The 16620-nt window shown below is 63.4% G+C and overlaps 2 protein-coding genes across 4 annotated transcripts in view; one reads left to right on the forward strand and one right to left on the reverse strand.

Moving 5' to 3' along the window:
- The window catches only part of SREBF2 (sterol regulatory element binding transcription factor 2), a 47936-nt gene extending 41751 nt beyond the window's left edge, over positions 1-6185 (forward strand). For both annotated transcript variants that reach the window (XM_084879091.1, XM_084879092.1), the window contains 5 exons: positions 2408-2540; positions 3051-3219; positions 4130-4315; positions 4748-4859; positions 5195-6185. In XM_084879091.1, coding sequence (XP_084735217.1) covers positions 2408-2540; positions 3051-3219; positions 4130-4315; positions 4748-4859; positions 5195-5415 — 821 coding nt within the window. In that variant the 3' untranslated portion in view covers positions 5416-6185. The remainder of the gene's footprint in view (positions 1-2407; positions 2541-3050; positions 3220-4129; positions 4316-4747; positions 4860-5194) is intronic.
- A 2053-nt stretch (positions 6186-8238) lies between these two features.
- Positions 8239-15125, reverse strand: SHISA8 (shisa family member 8). 2 transcript variants are annotated; one of them, XM_084879660.1, is made up of 5 exons: positions 14883-15125; positions 12894-14602; positions 10779-10912; positions 9815-9955; positions 9138-9619 (listed from the first exon to the last, which is right to left on the reverse strand). In XM_084879660.1, the coding sequence occupies exons 2-5, from the start codon at positions 13934-13936 to the stop codon at positions 9249-9251; spliced, it is 1689 nt and encodes a 562-aa protein (XP_084735786.1). In that variant the 5' UTR covers positions 13937-14602; positions 14883-15125; the 3' UTR covers positions 9138-9248. The 2 variants fall into 2 exon arrangements, with proteins under 2 accessions (XP_084735785.1, XP_084735786.1); XM_084879659.1 differs by lacking the exon at positions 14883-15125 and having other exon boundaries at positions 8239-9619; positions 12894-14678.
- Between the last annotated feature and the right edge of the window lie 1495 nt (positions 15126-16620).

Consider the following 16620-nt stretch of genomic DNA (forward strand, 5'->3'; position numbering starts at 1 on the left):
ACGCAGAGCAGTCGCTGGCTGAGTTGGCACCAGGACGTGCTTTGTTTCTGTCTCTAAAATGCCAGCAGGATGGTGGCACGTCAGCTGCCACCTCACGGGCTCCTGAGGCTGTGGAAGAAAGGGGCATCATGCTGCCTGTGGTCACTCTCCCTGGGGAAGGAAGGGTCCCAGAAAACTCCTGCCCTGTGGCGACCTCTGGCCTGTAGCCCGTCTGTCTCAGAGTTCAGGACACGCTCTTAGGCCTCTTATTTCACATGTCTGTTCCCCTGGCATCTTGAAATCACTGGCATCATCGGTTTGCAACTGAGAAAACTAAGCCTCAGAGGAGACGACTTAAAAGGTTCTAACAGCTCAGTGGTTAAGTGTCAGCCTATGAACCAGGAGGTCATGGTTCAATTCCCAGTCAGAGCACATGCCTGGGTTGGGGGCTTGATCCCCAGTAGGGGGCGTGCAGGAGGCAGCCAATTGATGATTTTCTCTTATCATTGATGTTTTTCTCTTTCCCTCTCCCTCCCTTCCTCCCTCCCTCTCCCTCCCTCCCTCCCTCCCTCCCTCCCTCTCTCCCTCCCCCTCTCCTTCTCCCTCTCCCTCTCCCTTCTTCTCTGAAATTAATAAAAATATTTTTATATTTTTTAAAAATGCTCTAACATGAGCCTGTTCCATCAGGTATTTTGGAAACACCATTTGTCAAGGCTGGATATCCAGGTGTTTCCAGCTCTTTATAAATAACGTCATGTCTTTGTTAAACTCTTTTTCTCAATTTTAGGCCAATTTCTTTGTGATAAATTGCCTAAAATGGGGTTATCAGATTAATAAGAGTGAACATTTTTAAGGCTCTTGATACTTATTGCCAAAAGGTGCTGGTGATGCTTCCACCAGGATGTGTGAGGGCAGCCCGGGCTGGTGTGGCTCAGTTGGCTGAGTGTCATTCCATGCCTGGGTTGTGCAGGAGGTAGTTGATCGATGTTTCTATCCCTCTCTCTCCATCTCCTTCCTCTCTCTCTCAAACCAATAAAAACCTATTTTAAAAAAGAAAAGAAATGTGAGAGTGTAACAGAGGCCCCGGCCCATCACCGGAAAGTAAAGGTGGCATGTGTCAGCCCTGGCTGGCGTTGCTCAGTGGTTAGAGGTCGGCCGGACCTCCGAGGGGTTTCCTGGTCAAGGGCAGGTATCTGGGTTGCAGGTTCGATTCCCAGCCCCAGTCAGAGCACGAGTGGGAGGAAACCAATTCCTGTGTCTCTCTTGCATCAATGATTCTCTCTCCCTTTCATTCTCTCTAAAATTCAATAGGAAAAATATACTTGGGTGAGAATTTAAAAAACAAACAAAAAAGAAAGGCCTGCCAGTCCTGACAGGTGACACCCCCCGGGTGCTGGGTTCCTGAGTGGTGGGTCCTATGGGGCCGGATGATAGGCGTGGACAGCCTCTGTGAGGAGGGCATTGGCCCAGATGTCCTTCTCCTGGAAGGAAGGAGGAAATGTACCGGATCATTCTCAGAGTGGAAATACCACTGATTTGGAAGGTTTTGTATTTGTTTAATGCAGAACTTCTTTGATTAAACACAGAATGTATAGGTTGATCAGTCTTCACATTTTTAATCATGTGTACACTGTGATTTCAATTGAAGCTCTTAATGATCTGCATGCTTGGCTTTTTCTTTTGTGAGCTCATTTTAATGTGGGGTCATTGAACTTTCTACAATAGAATGCCCCTCACAACTTCCCCCAAATCTTGGAAATATGAGGAGGGGGTGTGTGTGTGCTTGTGTCCAGAGGGGCACACAAAGAAAGTGGGTGCCCCCTTCGGGTCTCTCTCCTTTTACTTCTTCAGAGCAGTCCTGTGGTGTGGACAGGACTGATGGTGGTACCATTTTGTATTGAAAATACCTAAAGCCTAAAAAAGCTATATCATTTATTTTTTTTTGGAATAAAGGAACTTTAGACTGTTCAGTTATTTTGAACCACAGTGATAAATCTTTGTGATGTGTATGTGGTGTGGGCGGGGGCCTTTGAAATTTCTTAGGCTGGCAGACTCAGTAAATCTGATAGTAAATTTTAATTTACCATAGACTGGTCAAAAGAAAATTATGATAAAGTCATGAACAGAGAAAACAGGAAACTGTGAAAAGTTTTTAAAATCAAGACCTCGCTTCTAAGGATATAATGACTAGCTTTACATTTATTTCACTCGTGTATTAAAAATGTCTTGGTTGTATAAAGTACTTTTTGAGTGTAGGCTTCTCATTTTGCTGTTGCAGATTGGTATTTAATATATGGATTAAAAACATAGTCTGTACTTTAAAAAAAAGAAAAGAATGGCACATGCCACGTGGGGACTAGGTGCCTCCAGCAAGCTGAGGTCGCAGGCCTCTGGGTGATGGAGGGACATCTGGTTCCATCCCCCTCAGGTCCAGACGTCGTCTGTCGCTGGTGGACGTCTGCCATCACCATGGTCATCAGCTGGCTCCAGGGAGACGACGCGGCTGTGCGTGCTCACTTCACCGAAGTAGAGCGGGTCCCCACGGCCCTGGAAGTGGCCGAGTGAGTAAGCCTCTGGCCACTTACTTCCCAGCCCGCTGGTCTGGGTCAGCGGGAGGGAGTAGGGCTGGGTTGCCATCGGGGTAAAGGGTCAGGCCTCTGGGCAACAAATGACAGAAGGAGAGCTAGTGAGAGGGAGGGTGCTGCTGCTTCTCTATCTGGAACCTTCTCCCTAGAGATCCACCCGTTCGCTCAGGTCTCTGCTGGAATGCCACCTTCTCAGGGGGCCGTCCTTGACCGCTCTTCATCAGCGCCATCCCCTTCCTCCGGGCCCTGCAGCACCCCCGCTGTGCTTCCCGTGTTTGCTTCCCCTGCTTAGTGTCCGCTCCCTCATGGAAGAGCGTGCTGGAAGGAGGGGCTGTGGGTGGGAGCCACCCCCGCTCAGGGCTGGAACCTCCGTGGCAGCATTTGAGTCAACACACCTACATGTCATGGCAGTTTGGGGTGCGGTGGTCACCTGTTCAGGCTCCCCTCACGCTCCCTCCTTCCTCTCACCTGCCTCTCTCCGCCCAGGAGCCCCTTGGTGAAGGCAGTCCTCCACGCCTGCAGAGCCATGCACGCCTCACTCCCCGGGAAGGCGGACGGGCAGCAGAGTTCCCTCTGCCACTGTGAGAGGGCCAGCGGTCACCTGTGGAGCAGCCTCAATGTCAGTGGGGCCACCTGCGACCCCACCCTCAATCACGTGAGTGGCTGCTCTGGAGGTGCCCCACGGTGCGGGGGCTGCTGGAGAGCCAGAGGCTAGGCAAGCAGCCTCCTGCACCTTTCCTAGACTCCAGGTGCCAGGTCCTACCGGCCAGGACTCTGCATTTACTGCAGGCAGCTCGCACAACCCCCGTCCCTGCAGGCCAGCGTGCGAGCGGGCCCCACCCTCACGTGCACCGCCGCATCCTGGCGGGCGGCTGTGGTGCATTGTAGTTGCATTGCATGTTCTGGTGGTACCATGCAATGTTTCCACAGTGCATCACAGAGGCCCGTCCGCCCTCGAGAGGCTTCCCCGCAGGGCCGTTGGGGAGCGGGAGGGAGGCGTGAGTGCAGCATCGTGGGAGGAGCGTGGTGTCCCTCCAGAGAGCCGGGACGGGGTATGTCCTGGAGGGTCAGACTCTGAGCCCCTTGTTGGAGTTTGGTCCGAGGCAAGCAGGCTGACACTTCTGGCCAGAGGTTGCCAGTGGCCCGGGACAGCATGCCAGCCCTATGGACAGAACGGGCCCAGGACCAAAGGCCTGTGGGGGCCACACCGCATTTGTGCCTTTTGTCTGCTCGTCTGCAGGAGAGAACCAGTCTCTGCTGAGTTGGGGGAGTGAGAGAGGCTGCCAGCACCCTTGGGGCTCTTTCTGGGTGGCAGCTCTGGGTGGGAGAACGGGCCCAGAGGAGGGAGACGCATCCAGCCTCACAGCTCTCAGAACCAGTCCCAGGCGACTGCGCCACCCAAAGGTGCTCCCTCACTGAGCTCTTAAAGGTGCCAGGTTTTGTTTGAGGTTGGTGGCCTCGTCCTGGAGCTGCCAGGGGCTGGGCTAGGAAGGACCTGGTAAGTGCTGGGACCTCTACCCCAGCCCCAGACCCGTCACCTGTCTCCTCCCCTGGCCCACCCACAGGTGATCCAGCTGCTGATCTCTGACCTGCTCCTGTCGCTGCGGACAGCACTCTGGCAGAAGCAGGCGGGAGCCAGCCAGGCCCTGGGGGAGACCTACCACGCGTCCGGTGCTGAGCTGGCTGGCTTCCAGCGGGACCTGGGCAGCCTGCGCAGGCTGGCACACAGCTTCTGCCCCGCCTACCACAAGGTGAGCCCTAGCTACCTGGTGGGGGGGCAGATTGGGGCCCCAGGGCCCAGCCCAGCACCAGCGTAGGGTCAGGGAGTCGGTCCTTGGGGGTCACCCAGCTGCCTGTCAGGCACTGGCTTAGGTGCCGTGTCCTCTTGTTCAGCTCCTGAGGGTTGAGGATCTGCTGTGTGGCTGGTCCTGGAGTGTGTGGTGAGCAGGCCACACAGGCCACAGACTGGCTGGGGTGGGAAGCACTCGAGGGCGGCTCTGTGGTCTCCCAGCTGGCGGCAGTGCAGGCTCCTCAGACCGCAGCTCCTCCTCCTAAGCCGCTGGGCTATGGCTCTGCTGCCTAGAGCTCCGAGTAGCATCCGCTCGCAATGGCCCCGGGTCTGACTGTGCCTCCTGGGCACGGACTGGAGAGGACCCCGTTTTCCCGTCCCTGCGCCTCCCCAGGTGTTCCTGCACGAGGCCACCGTGCGGCTGATGGCGGGAGCCAGCCCCACCCGCACCCACCAGCTGCTGGAGCACAGCCTGCGGCGGCGCTCTGCGCAGAGCACAAAGCACGGTGAGTCCGGCGCCCAGCTGGGAGCCCTCGGTGGGGTGCGGAGGAGGGAGCCCGAAGCCTGGCTCGGTGGGGTGCTTGGAGGGTTCCTAACGGCACGTGGGGGTCCGGGGGGCTGGGGTGTCCCAGTGCAGGAGCCGAGTGGCAGCATGGGCCCTGGAGCCAGACGCACGGCTCCTTCTCGGGGCCGATGACAATAGCCGAGTGGTGCCACCAAGTTCATCTCCTCTCCCTGTAAACCAGCAAGACGCTGGGACCGCCTCCCCAGGCGAGCGAGGCCGAGGCAGAGTCCACGTCGGGCTCTCCGCGAGCACTCCAGCATCTCCCTCTTCCCACAGGAGAGGTGGACGCCTGGCCCGGCCAGCGAGAGCGGGCCACCGCCATCCTGCTGGCCTGCCGCCACCTCCCCCTCTCCTTCCTCTCCTCCCCGGGCCAGCGGGCGGTGCTGCTGGCCGAGGCGGCCCGCACCCTGGAGAAGGTGGGTGACCGGCGCTCCTCCAACGACTGCCAGCAGATGATCGTCAAGCTGGGCGGCGGCACCGCCATCGCCGCCTCCTGACCACGGGACCCTGACCTTGGCCCACTGCCTTCCTGTCTCTCAGTCTCCCTCTTTCTCCTCTCTGCTTCTCCCTCCTCTCCCTCTCTGCTTCTCCCTCCTCTCTCTCTCTCTCTCTCCCTCCTTCCCTCTCTCCCCCCCTCCTCTCTTTGGGGGCTGGGGGCTGAGCCTTGTCCTCTGAGGTGTCAGCTGTTAAGGCTGTTGGACCGCCTCAGGCCAGTGGACCCTGTGCAGAGGCTCGTTGAGCTGAGGGGGCAGATGCAGATGGTCCCGGGCTCCGTGCCCTGAGAGGAAGATGGGGGCAGGGTGGGGGGACCCTGACTTGAAAGCAGCAGGGGGAGCTCCAGGCTGCTCAGCCCGCCTGCAGCCCTCCAGGATTCTCTCTCTGTTCGTCTCTCCCCTTCCCTGCTTGTTTTTTATCAGGCTTTCCCTCGGGGGACACGGGTGTCTGGGCACCAGAGCACTTCACCCTGGCACTGTGCCCAGCACGCACTCTCCCCTTTTTATACGAGTGTTTTGTATCAGTGTGCTTGGGTTTGCCGTGATGCAGGACTAAGTTGCTGTGGCATCTTTATTCCTCCCCCTGGTCTGCGTTCCCTCCCCAGGGCCTGACAAAGCCAGTTCATAGTTTTCTCCTCCTTACCCAGGACAGCAGGGCGCAGGGGAGCCCGGCCTTGGGAGGCGGTAGGGAAGCAGGGGACAAGCCTGGGGATGGATGAAATAATGTCGGCATTATTTTTTAATTTTTTAAAAATAAATGGTATCTTATTTAATTGTCCTGTTCCTTCCCACGTCCCCACCCCCTGGAGGGGTCAGCCCAGGGACCGGAGAGACAAAGCCACCCATTGGGACGGGACGGGGTCTTCCGTGTGGCTTCTCAGCTCCCTCCCACCTGCTCCTCCCTAATTCCTCACCTGAAAATAAGCCAGGGTGGCAGGGACCAGCCTCAGTGACAGGCCCCTTTGGGATGGGCACCAGGAATGAGGCCCTGCCCTGATGGGGGTCCTGGGAGGAAAAGTGGTCCCACCTTTCTGGTTCCCTGGCTTGGTGCCTCCTCTGAGGTGGCTTCTTCGGGGCCTGAGGGCTGCTGGGTACCCAGAGCCGCCGGCACAGAGAGGGGCTGTCCTGCCTCCTCCCTCCCTGTGCTGCTCAGCCCCTCAGGCTGGCTGGGTCAGAGTGTGGGCAGGGGCCCAGCACAGGTTGGGACATGCGCACGGTGGGGGCTCCCCTGATGTAAGTGCAGGTCAGAGCAGGTCAGCCTGGACCTGGCCCACTTCCTTTCTCTTGCCCCCGCCTCCCCCCCACTGTAATGTATGGGCCCTGGCCACGGGGTGAGCCCACCCTGTGTCACGTGTATATACTGTGCCTTTTCTCATTGCTGAGGGTGGGAGGGAGTGGCTTTTCACTGAAAGGGGGGGTACACCCATGGCAGCCTTGATGTGGAACGTGCACCATGTCCTGGATGTAGGTGATTCAATAAACACAGATGGTACCACCCAGCGAGGAGTGTGAGGGTCTGTAGTGTGACCGCTGTGGGGACGGCCAGGTGGCTGCATGGCTTGGCCTCCAGTGGGCCAGGCACTGAGGACGCCCCTCCCCTTGTGCTGAGCTTCCCTCCCCTCCCGTGTGCCTGCCCTCGCTCCGGTGCTGGCCACCTGGCACACTCCACGCCGGGACGGGGCCTGCTCGTTGCCTCCAGGACAGCTGGCTGGTTGGCTGGCAGCAGTTCTTGGGGGCTTGGGGTGTTCACCCCTCTCAATCCATCTCTCCCTTATCGGGTGGCTGCCCTGGGGGCAGGGAGACAGGAGACTTGGGCCCACGGTCACATCCAAGTCCAGCTCCTCTATTCCCAGCTGGTCACTAGGGTGGCCTCAGCCTCTGCTGCCATGTGTGCAGAATGGGGTGACAGCCCCTGCCTTCGGCCACAGTTCCCACAGGTCTGTCAGCTGGTTGGAAGGTGCCAGTTTATGGCCGGTGCCTTGTGAGACTGGCGAGGGGCCAGACCACAGGAGCAATGGGGCAGGAGATGGAGTGCTGTGTGGTAATGAGCCCGGGGCCTGAAGTTCATGGTCACCCGTCCTGGCTGAGGAATGGGCCCAGGCCCTCAGTTCTCTCAGCCACTGCCTTCTCTGGAGCAGTCCCAGCGTCCACACGGTCCCAAAGGCAGGAGCAGCCCCACTGCAGCTGCTCCGTCCACAGCTCTTAAAGCAGCAGAGGGGTGGAGGCCCAGGGTCCTTGGGACCATCTCCCCAGCACAGCACAGCCAGGGCCTGTCACCAGGTGAGTGAGCGTGGGTGGCCGACGTGCCCAGGAACCTGATCCTTTTCTGTGATTCTGGGCTGGCTGCACCCCTCAGTACCCACCCACTCCCCGGGCTCCACACAGCTCAGGCGAGGCCTGGAGCACCCCACCCACTCTGGGTTGAGAATGTGAAGCTGTCTCCCCAATAAACCATTGGGGCCCTCCCAGCAGGCAGGACACGGGCTCTAGGTTCTGCTCTGCTCTTGGGGCTTCTGGGCCTCGGTTTCCTCAACAGCCTTCAGACTGAGGTGGACATCCTGCGGGGGAAGAGCTGCTGGCTCGGGGCCTCGGCAGCCCAGCCGGCGGGAGGACGGTCTGAGACTGCCTGTGCCCTGGGGCCCTCTACCAGCACCACTGCCCACTGCAGCCATGCCATCGGCGTCACAGCAGAGAATATGGAGGAGCCAGACACGAGTCAGCCGGGGGACCTTGGCAAGCTACTTAGGTCTCAAAACCTCAGTTTCCTTATTTGTAAAGCCATATACCCACGGAGCTTCTGTGAGATTTAAATAGAAGAAAGCAACAAATGGTGGCTATTTTTATTAAAACAGGATACCATGCCTAGGGTACACAGAGGGCAAAGGCCCAGCTGGGTGGCTTTGTTGAGGTCACACAAGGGGCACAGCCCAACCCTCAGCCTCCCCAGTAGAACTTGTCACAGAAAGTTGACACACGCAGGCTGCTGGCCCTGCCCTGGGCCACAGCCAGGTCCTGGAGCCTGCCTGGCAGGAAAGGAGAGAGCTGGCAGTGCCAAGCATGTGTGGTGTGAGCACCCCTGTGGGGGCACTGCCAAGGCTCAGGGTGTAGCATCACCATCCCCTTTCCCTCCAGAGCAGCTACTGGGCGGAGACTGCCACCCCGAGCACCAGCTGTCCACCGGGCTCCCTGCCCACGCCCATTAGGGGGGTGGCTCTGGGCCAAGCTGACCAAGTGGCCTGCAGGCAGGGGCCGGCCCAGCGCCAGGCGATGTCAATGGAGATCAACCTGCTCGGCCAACTCAGGCGGTAAAGTGGGCGATCTGTGGGAGGGGGTGCTCACCTGCAGTAGGGGACATAGACCCTCCAACCCTCACCTCTGCAGGAGCCTCAGGATGGCGAGGGCCTAACTCCTCTCCCATGGTCCGCTGGTGTTGACATTCAGCCCTTACCACGCCCTCCAGCCACTTCTCCCAGCTCCCAGAACACGCCCCCGCCCCCCAATAGTTCTGGGGAACAGTCCTCTGCTCTTGCATATGCTGTGCCCTCTGCCTGCACTGCCGGCTGTCCAGTCTGACCAGTCCCTGCCATCAGCCCCTCTGAGCCATACTGGGCCCTTTATTCTCAGGGAGGAGCCACAGAAAAGGGTTATTTACATGAGGAACCCAGGCCCTAGGACCCCCCATAGGCCCCTTCTCAGCCGCGCAGGCTCCAGGGCCCCTGGTCCAGTCTGGGCAGGCGGAAGGGCTGGACTTAGGGGGAGGGCGCCCCTAGCCCCCGTGACCCCTCCCCGGCGGATCCTTGGTAGAGTGGATGCTTCGGAGAACCGCAGCCCCGGCTTCACACGGTGACCTCCGCTTTGCTGTTGGTGCTCAGGTGCCCGCGGACCGCGCAGCTGTACGGGCCGGGCGGCTGCGGGCGGAAGGCCTTGGGCAGCTTCTCCACGCGCCGGGGGTGGCCCGGCCGCCGGGGGGCGGGGGCGGCCTGAGCCCGCGGGGGGCCGCGGGGGGCCGGCCGGGCTGGGCGGCCGGTGGTCCAGGCCTTGCAGGGGCCCCCGGGGCCGGGGCCGGCGGGGGGCGCGTAGCCGGGCGGCGCCCAGGGGCAGGCGTCGAGCAGCGCGGCCCAGTCCTCCGGGGCCCGCGGGGGCCGCGCGGGCAGCGTGAGCGGGGCGGGCACCGGGCGGGGCGGGTAGAAGTCCTGCGGGGCGGCCTCTGCGGGACAGGGGGGCGGGCGGGGTTGGCGGGGGCCGCTCCCCACCCCCACCCCCACCCGGGGCGGGAGCCGCAGGGGCGCAGCCAGGCTGCGGAGCCAGGGCCGGGGGCCGAGGCCGAGGCCACCGGAAGCCGGCTGCGCGCTGGCCGCAGCGGATCTGCACCCGGCCCGGCCCGCACGGACCCGCCACTCACCTGAGGCCGTGAGCGCGGCCGCCTGGCGGGCGGCGAACTTGGCGAAGTCCGGCCGCGGCGTGAGGCTGCCCTGCGGCCGCGGGCCGCGCGGGGGCCCCGGCGTGGCCGCCCCCAGGGGCGCGTGGTCCTGGCGGCTCCTGTCTAAGCGGGAGGGGAGGGCAGGTGAGACTCAGCCGCAGGCCGACACACTCCCGCCCCGCCGCCTCCCGCGGCCGCTCCCGGCGGCAGGTCAGCGGGCAGTTCGGAGGGATGGCTATTTGGGACAAAGTGGAACCTGTCTTCGCGGCAGAAGATCCAGCGCCCGTGAGAGGGTCTGGCTTATAGTAACATGCATAGCAACATATAGTAACATGTTATAGTAACATGCATAGTAACATGCAGTAATATGTTATATTAACATGCGTATAGTAACATATAGTAACAGCCAGTCCTGAGTGGGTGACCCGCCAGCATGTTCAGCTTGAGCCAGGCAGAGCCCCCCAGACCTGCTCCTGGTGCCTGTGGCGATGGAGGGGGTGTCTGAGGATTAGAACCCACAGAGGAGGGAGTGGGGGTGGGGGGCCAGGGGTGCAGTCAAGCCTGACTCTGCAATAAGAGGCCAAGAGGGAAGCTTCAGCTGCAAGGAAAGGCTGCAGGGCCCACAGACCCTGGCCAGGCAGCCCCCCGGCGCTGAGCCTGGAACCACAGCTGAGCCAGGGATCCCGGAATCAATCGGGAACCTTCCTCACAGAGTCCTGAGGCTGGAGGCTGCAGGACCCCTGCGGGGAGGGGGGGTTCTCCCCCAGGAGAGCTGACCAGTGTGCCCGGCCCCCACTCACACACCCGCAGAGGCCGCAGCTCATTTCCATTGGGAAACAGTCTGCTCAGAGCCATTCCTCTGGGCACCCCTTCCCCGGCCCCCAGGCCCCTGTCAGACAGGGAGGCCGTGCTGTCCATCAGCCAGCGCCCGCCCCCAGCCACTCACCGGCGCTGTCGTGGGGGCAGCCCCGGGGGAGGCCATCGCCCATCTGCACTTGGACACAGCTGCCCAGAGGGGGGCCCAGAGGCGGGGGCAGTGGCTCCTGGGGGCCTGGCTGCTTCAGAAGCTCCGTCAGCGTCCTGTGAGGAGAGAGAGGAGGAGCTGAGGGGAGCACAGGCCTCCAGCCTCCGCTTCCCCATCGCCAGGCCCTGCCCTGTCCGAGGCCAGCTCCCACCAGCACTGGCGTGGAGGACAGAGAGGGAAGGGGTCCGGTGCCCCTGTGGCCGCTCTGTGACCTTGAGCAGTGCCTCCCTGGGTACCAGGGCATCCAGTTCCCCTCTCCCCCCAGCTGTGACAGCGTCTCACAGCCTTCCCAGCAGACAGCCAGACCCAGCCTTCAGCCCAGCTGCTCCAGCGCCCAGAACCCATGATTTTCTCCCCGCTCCGTCTGACCTCCTTCTGGGGTCGGGGCCTCAAGGGGCTGGTTCATGAAGAAGCACACGGGGTGGGCACCTGGGGCAGGGCAGCTTGGCTGCAGCACGGTGGGCCTGGAAGCCTGGTGCCCACCGGAGCTGACCTCCATGCCCGCCCACGTCCCGGCTGCTGCCCCTGTGTTCTCTCATCTCCACAAACACCCTCAGCGGCTCTGCGAACACCCGAGCAGTTCCTGTGCCTTTGGCCTTCGCACAAACTCTCTCTAGGGACCGACTCCACTCCTTCCCAGCCCTCTGCTCAGCCTTCCCTGCCCCCGTCAGTGTCCACCCCAGGATTAGGGTGAGGCTTGGGAGGGAGCACAGGGGTTCACGCACACCCACCCCTGAGCTCAAGTTGGGTTCCAGTCTCCCCCGAGGAGAAAGGGAGGCGGGGCACACGGGGCCTGCAGCTCCTCCTGAGGTCCCACCGGACCGGCTCCCCAATGGAGGAGGTTCAAGATGACCCTCCCATCTGTACCACCGCAGCCTCCGTTCCTGCTGCCCCTCTGGTCCCAGGCCTGCTCCATCTCTCCCCTCACCCAGCCCGAGGGCCTCCCAGCTCCAGAGGCCCAGGCCCTCAGCCCGCAGCCTGGGACCCAGGCTGAGAGCCCCCATGGCACCGGCAGCACAGACACGGCGGCCAGGGTCCCAGCTGGGAGGCGTGGCTCCGTGGTCTGGAGTCGGGGTACAGTGGCGTGCCCCAAAGCGCTCCTCTGCCCCCGAGGCCTCGGAGAGAGCAGCGTCCCCTGCGGGCCCTCCCAGGCACAGGGCCTCTCTCTGTCGTCACTTCTAAATGCCAGCCTGCCACCCGCAGTGCCAGCAGCCCACTCACCCACGGAGACAGGCCCCGGGCGGGCGAGGAGGGCCAAGGACCCCGACGAGACGGTGGCTGGGGGTGTGGGTGTGGGGTAGGGTGTGGGCTCCAGGATCAGAATCCCCAAGTCCCCGAGTGAGGACGGGACCCTGGCCCCCGTACATCCCACTGGCACAGAGCTCAGGACTCGGCCCGCACTGGTCCGGGCCTCCCAGCGGCCAGCCCTTTCCGCACCAGGGACCCTCGCCTGTGGGAACTGAGTGGGGTGAGTGGGGGGGGGCTTCTGAAACCCCAGGGAAAGGCCAGGCCTGAGTCACAGTTATGGGGGCAGGGAAGGAGGTGGAAGGAGGGAGGGAAACGTGAGGGGAGAAGCTGGAGGGCGGGGAGCCCAGGGAGGTTCAGATCAGCCCTCCCCCTCCATTCTCCCCACCGCGGCCCAAGACACCCACACACCAGCCACGCCCCCACGCCCGCTAATGGGACCCGGACCCCAGACCTCCTCCCCTGGGTGCAGACATGGTGCCCTCTGAAGGCGACCAGCACCCAGCCCCCCGGAAGGTCAAGGGGAGACGCGGTATCAGCTGTCTCCCTCCGTGAAAGGGGCGGGGGTGTGTGTGAAGGAAAACACCTTGGAGACAGAGACAGAGACAGAGACTGAGACAGAGACAGAGACAGGGAGAGAGGTCCCGGAGGAAGAGGACCAGAGTTGGGGGGTGAGGGCGCCCCGGGCAGGCAGGGCGGGGCGGGGGGCGGGCAGGAAGGATGAGGGTGAGGAGGGCCCCGGGGCAGGAGGGCGGGGGGGTGGGGGGGAGCCGGGCGCGGGGCGGGCCTCACCTGGTCACCGGGCGCCCCCGGGGGCTGCGCGCCCGCTCCAGGCCCAGGCGCAGCGCCACGCCCGCCAGCACGAGCAGCGCCGCGACGCCGCAGACCGCGGACACCGCCGTGTGGCTGCGCTCGCGGCCCGGGTCGCGGTGCGCGGCGGCGGCGTCGCGGGCGCGCGCGGGCGGCCGGCCGGTCTGCACCCAGGCGGGCGTGTCGTAGTTGGAGCAGCGGCTCTGGTCCAGGCGCCGCGGGCCGTCGTGGCAGCAGAAGCGGTAGCCGCACGTGCCGCAGCAGAAGCTGTAGGCGCCGGAGCTGCAGTTGAAGGGCGGGTCCCACTGGCCCATCACGTCGTAGTAGCCGCGGCAGCGGTCTCCCCGCGCCGGCGCCGCCGTGCCGGGCGCCGCGGGCTCCGCCGCCTCCGGGGCCCCCGCGCGGCCCGACGGCGGCCCCGCCAGCAGCCCCAGCCCGAGCGCCAGCCGCAGCCCGGCCCGCGCCATCGGCGCCTCGGCTACAGCGCCCCCCGCATGGCCCCGGGAGGGCGGGCGCGGGGCTCCGGGCGCTGCGCCCGCGCTGCCTCCTCGACCGTCCGGCGCCGCCGAGGCCCGGCCCGGGGGCTCCGCCTGCTCCCGGCCGGTGAGCGTCCTCCGCCCGGGCCCCCTCGGACCCGAGCCGCTCAGTCCGCGCCCGGGCGCCCCGGGCCGGGAGGGGGTGTCCCCTGTCCGCCCGGAGCGGGAGCGGGTCCGGCCTCCGCCCGGAGCGGGAGCGGGTCCGGCTGGCAGCGCCTTCCCGCCGCTCCGCTGCCCGCGCTCCGGCTGCGGCTCCGGCGGCGGCTCCGCTCGGGCTCCGGGCGGCGGGCGGGGCGGAGGGAGCGGGAAGGAGGCGGGAAGGAGCGGGCGGATCCGGGGAGGAGCGCGGCGCCGCCGGGCGGGAGGGGCGCGGGGCCCGCGGGCCGGTGCCCCCCGGGACCCCCCAAACCGCTCCTCGCAGCCGGGCGCTCCCTGCATCGGGACTGTCGCTGCCGGGCGAGGGGACGAGCGGCGCGGGAGCGCGGCCATCGCGCCCCCCCCCCCGCCCTCGCTCCCGGCCCTCCGTCCGCTCCGCTCCTGGCCGAGGTGAGGCCGGGCAGGTCCGCTCCCCGCTCCGCTCCGCCTTCCCGCCCGGCCGGAGGGAGGGACCCAGGACCGAGCACGGCCCCCGCGCCGCCGGGCGCAGCCCGAACCGGGGGCTCGGCCCGGACCCAGGGCCTCCCGGACGCGGGTTGGGGTCCGGGGCGCCCCGCACCCACAGCCCCGCCATCGGAGAAGGGGGCGAGGCCGCCGGGGACCCTCTGCCCGGCCCTGCGGCCTCAGGCGGACTGGCGGGAGCTGGAGAATGTGACCAACCGGCAGCTCTTTGCTTCTCGCTGCCTCTGTTTCTCATTTTAACGTTAAAAAAACAAGCAAACAAAACGCACTTCGTGGGGGCAGATCCCTCATGCGCTCGCTCCAAGAGGCGGGGTCAGTGTGGTGTCCACATGGCAATGGGGAGTGGGTTCAGTTGTACCCGTGTCTCCACAAAGCACAGCCTCCCAGATCCGCAGAATGATGAAGGAATGAATGAAGGAATGAATGAATGAATGAATGAAGTGACTCTGGTCTCTGGTGTCTATAACATGCAGACTTTGGGCTCAGAGGGTCCGCTCCCCTTTGCATCCTCTCCTCACCAGCCACCGGGATCAGCTTCTAAAAAGGGAGGCGGTGGGAGAAGAGGGAGGAGGATTTACATTTTAAGGAGGATCACCTCCTGAGGCTGAGACGAAGGGCTGGCGGACTGATTTCGGGTTTTATGGGCTGAGACAGGAAAGGGGTGACCTCCCGCAACACCCCCTCCAGTGCCTGTGCCCGGCCCTTGGCCGCCTCCCCCTCCCACACCAGCACAGCCTCCTCCCTCCGCCCGAGGACCCGGTCCATGAAAACTGTTACCCAAAAGAAAATAAACGCCAAAGGGGTACAATGAAATCACCTCATCCCATCACCAGGGACGGCTGGTGCTGACCTATGCCGCACCTCACACACCATCTCAAAACCGGTTTTTAGCCTGCCTTTGCTGTTGTTGAAGATGGTAAATCATCTGGTACCGTGTATTCGGCTCCCTTCACTTAGTTCACTTTCCGACGTCAAACTTCCCGTGTGTTCTGTTTGGAACTCCGCAGCTGTATTTGCTGATCGTCCTTTTCTGCTCCTCCGGGACGTTCCTGGAATAGACTCCATGGCACGCTCCCGCCCGCATCAGTGCCCCCACACGCCCGCCAAGCCGCCCCCGCGTCACCGGCTCCGAAGGTGGCCGCTCCGCGCCCTCCTGCTGGGCACGTTTGAAGAGGCTTGTCTCACCCTAACTGGTTTGGCTCAGTGGATAGAGTGTCACCCTGCGGACTGAAGGGTCCCGGGTTCGATTCCAGTCAAGGGCATGTACCTTGGTAGTGGGCACATTCCCAGTGGGGGGTGTGCAGGAGGCAGCTGATCGATGATTCTCTCTCATTCATGTATCTGACTCTCTGTCCCTCTCCCTTCCTCTCTGTAAAAAATCAATAAGATATATTTAAAAATAAAAAAATAAAGAGGCTTGTGTCTGCCTCCTGGGACTGTGGCCTCTCCCAGGCAGGGTGACTGCCGGGCCCCACAAAGGAGCCCCACGCCCAGGGACTGATGTCCACCTCCAGCTCCCCCACATCCTCACTCCCCCCCAGCTCGGCTGGTTCAGGGTCAGCCAGCAGCCAGAGGGCCCACAGCCACAGGCCCACGCCGGCGCCAGTGCTCTCTCCATAGGCCCCCCCAGCCTGGGGGGGGCAGGAGGGGGCAGCAGCTGGCTGGCTGAGACCTGGGAGATGCCAGTTATTCAGCTGACCCCCCCCAGGTACCCACCCATGTGCCGGGCAAGGGGGTGTGGACATGAGCAGCCCAGCTTCCCGGCTGCCCCCGGGCCCGGGTCTCCCTCCACAGCAGAGCGCTGCCTCTCGTCTCCTCTGTGCCGCCCCCCACGCCTGTGTCACCGAGTCGCCATTGATCCAGGCTTAAAATAACCCCGGGCATCTGCAGCGGGCCCGCGGGGCGGGGGAGCGTCTCTGAGCCGGAAGGGCACCTGCCCCGCCCCCCAGCTGCAGCTGAGTGTGCGGGGTCTGTGTGCTCCCGGGTGTGAGTGTGCGGGGTCTGTGTGCTCCCGGGTGTGAGTGTGCGGGGTCTGTGTGCTCACGGGTATGAGTGTGCGGGGTCTGTGTGCTCCCGGGTGTGAGTGTGCGGGGTCTGTGTGCTCACGGGTGTGAGTGTGCGGGGTCTGTGTGCTCACGGGTGTGAGTGTGCGGGGTCTGTGTGCTCCCGGGTGTGAGTGTGCGGGGTCTGTGTGCTCACGGGTGTGAGTGTGCGGGGTCTGTGTGCTCCCGGGTGTGAGTGTGCGGGGTCTGTGTGCTCCCGGGTGTGAGTGTGCGGGGTCTGTGTGCTCCCGGGTGTGAGTGTGCGGGGTCTCTGTGCTCCTGGGTGTGAGTGTGCGGGGTCTGTGTGCTCACGGGTGAGAGTGTGCGGGGTCTGTGTGCTCACGGGTGTGAGTGTGCGGGGTCTGTGTGCTCACGGGTGTGAGTGTGCGGGGTCTGTGTGCTCCTGGGTGTGAGTGAGTGTGCCTGTCCGAGGCCAGCATGACTACGGTGGCCTTCCCTGCACCAGCCACGTGTGTACACGTGTGTGTCCGTGTGGACGCACCTGCGAAAGCA

This window comes from Pipistrellus hanaki (assembly GCF_964339955.1).
Source record: "Pipistrellus hanaki genome assembly, chromosome: 3".
Taxonomy (NCBI): Eukaryota; Metazoa; Chordata; class Mammalia; order Chiroptera; family Vespertilionidae; genus Pipistrellus; species Pipistrellus hanaki.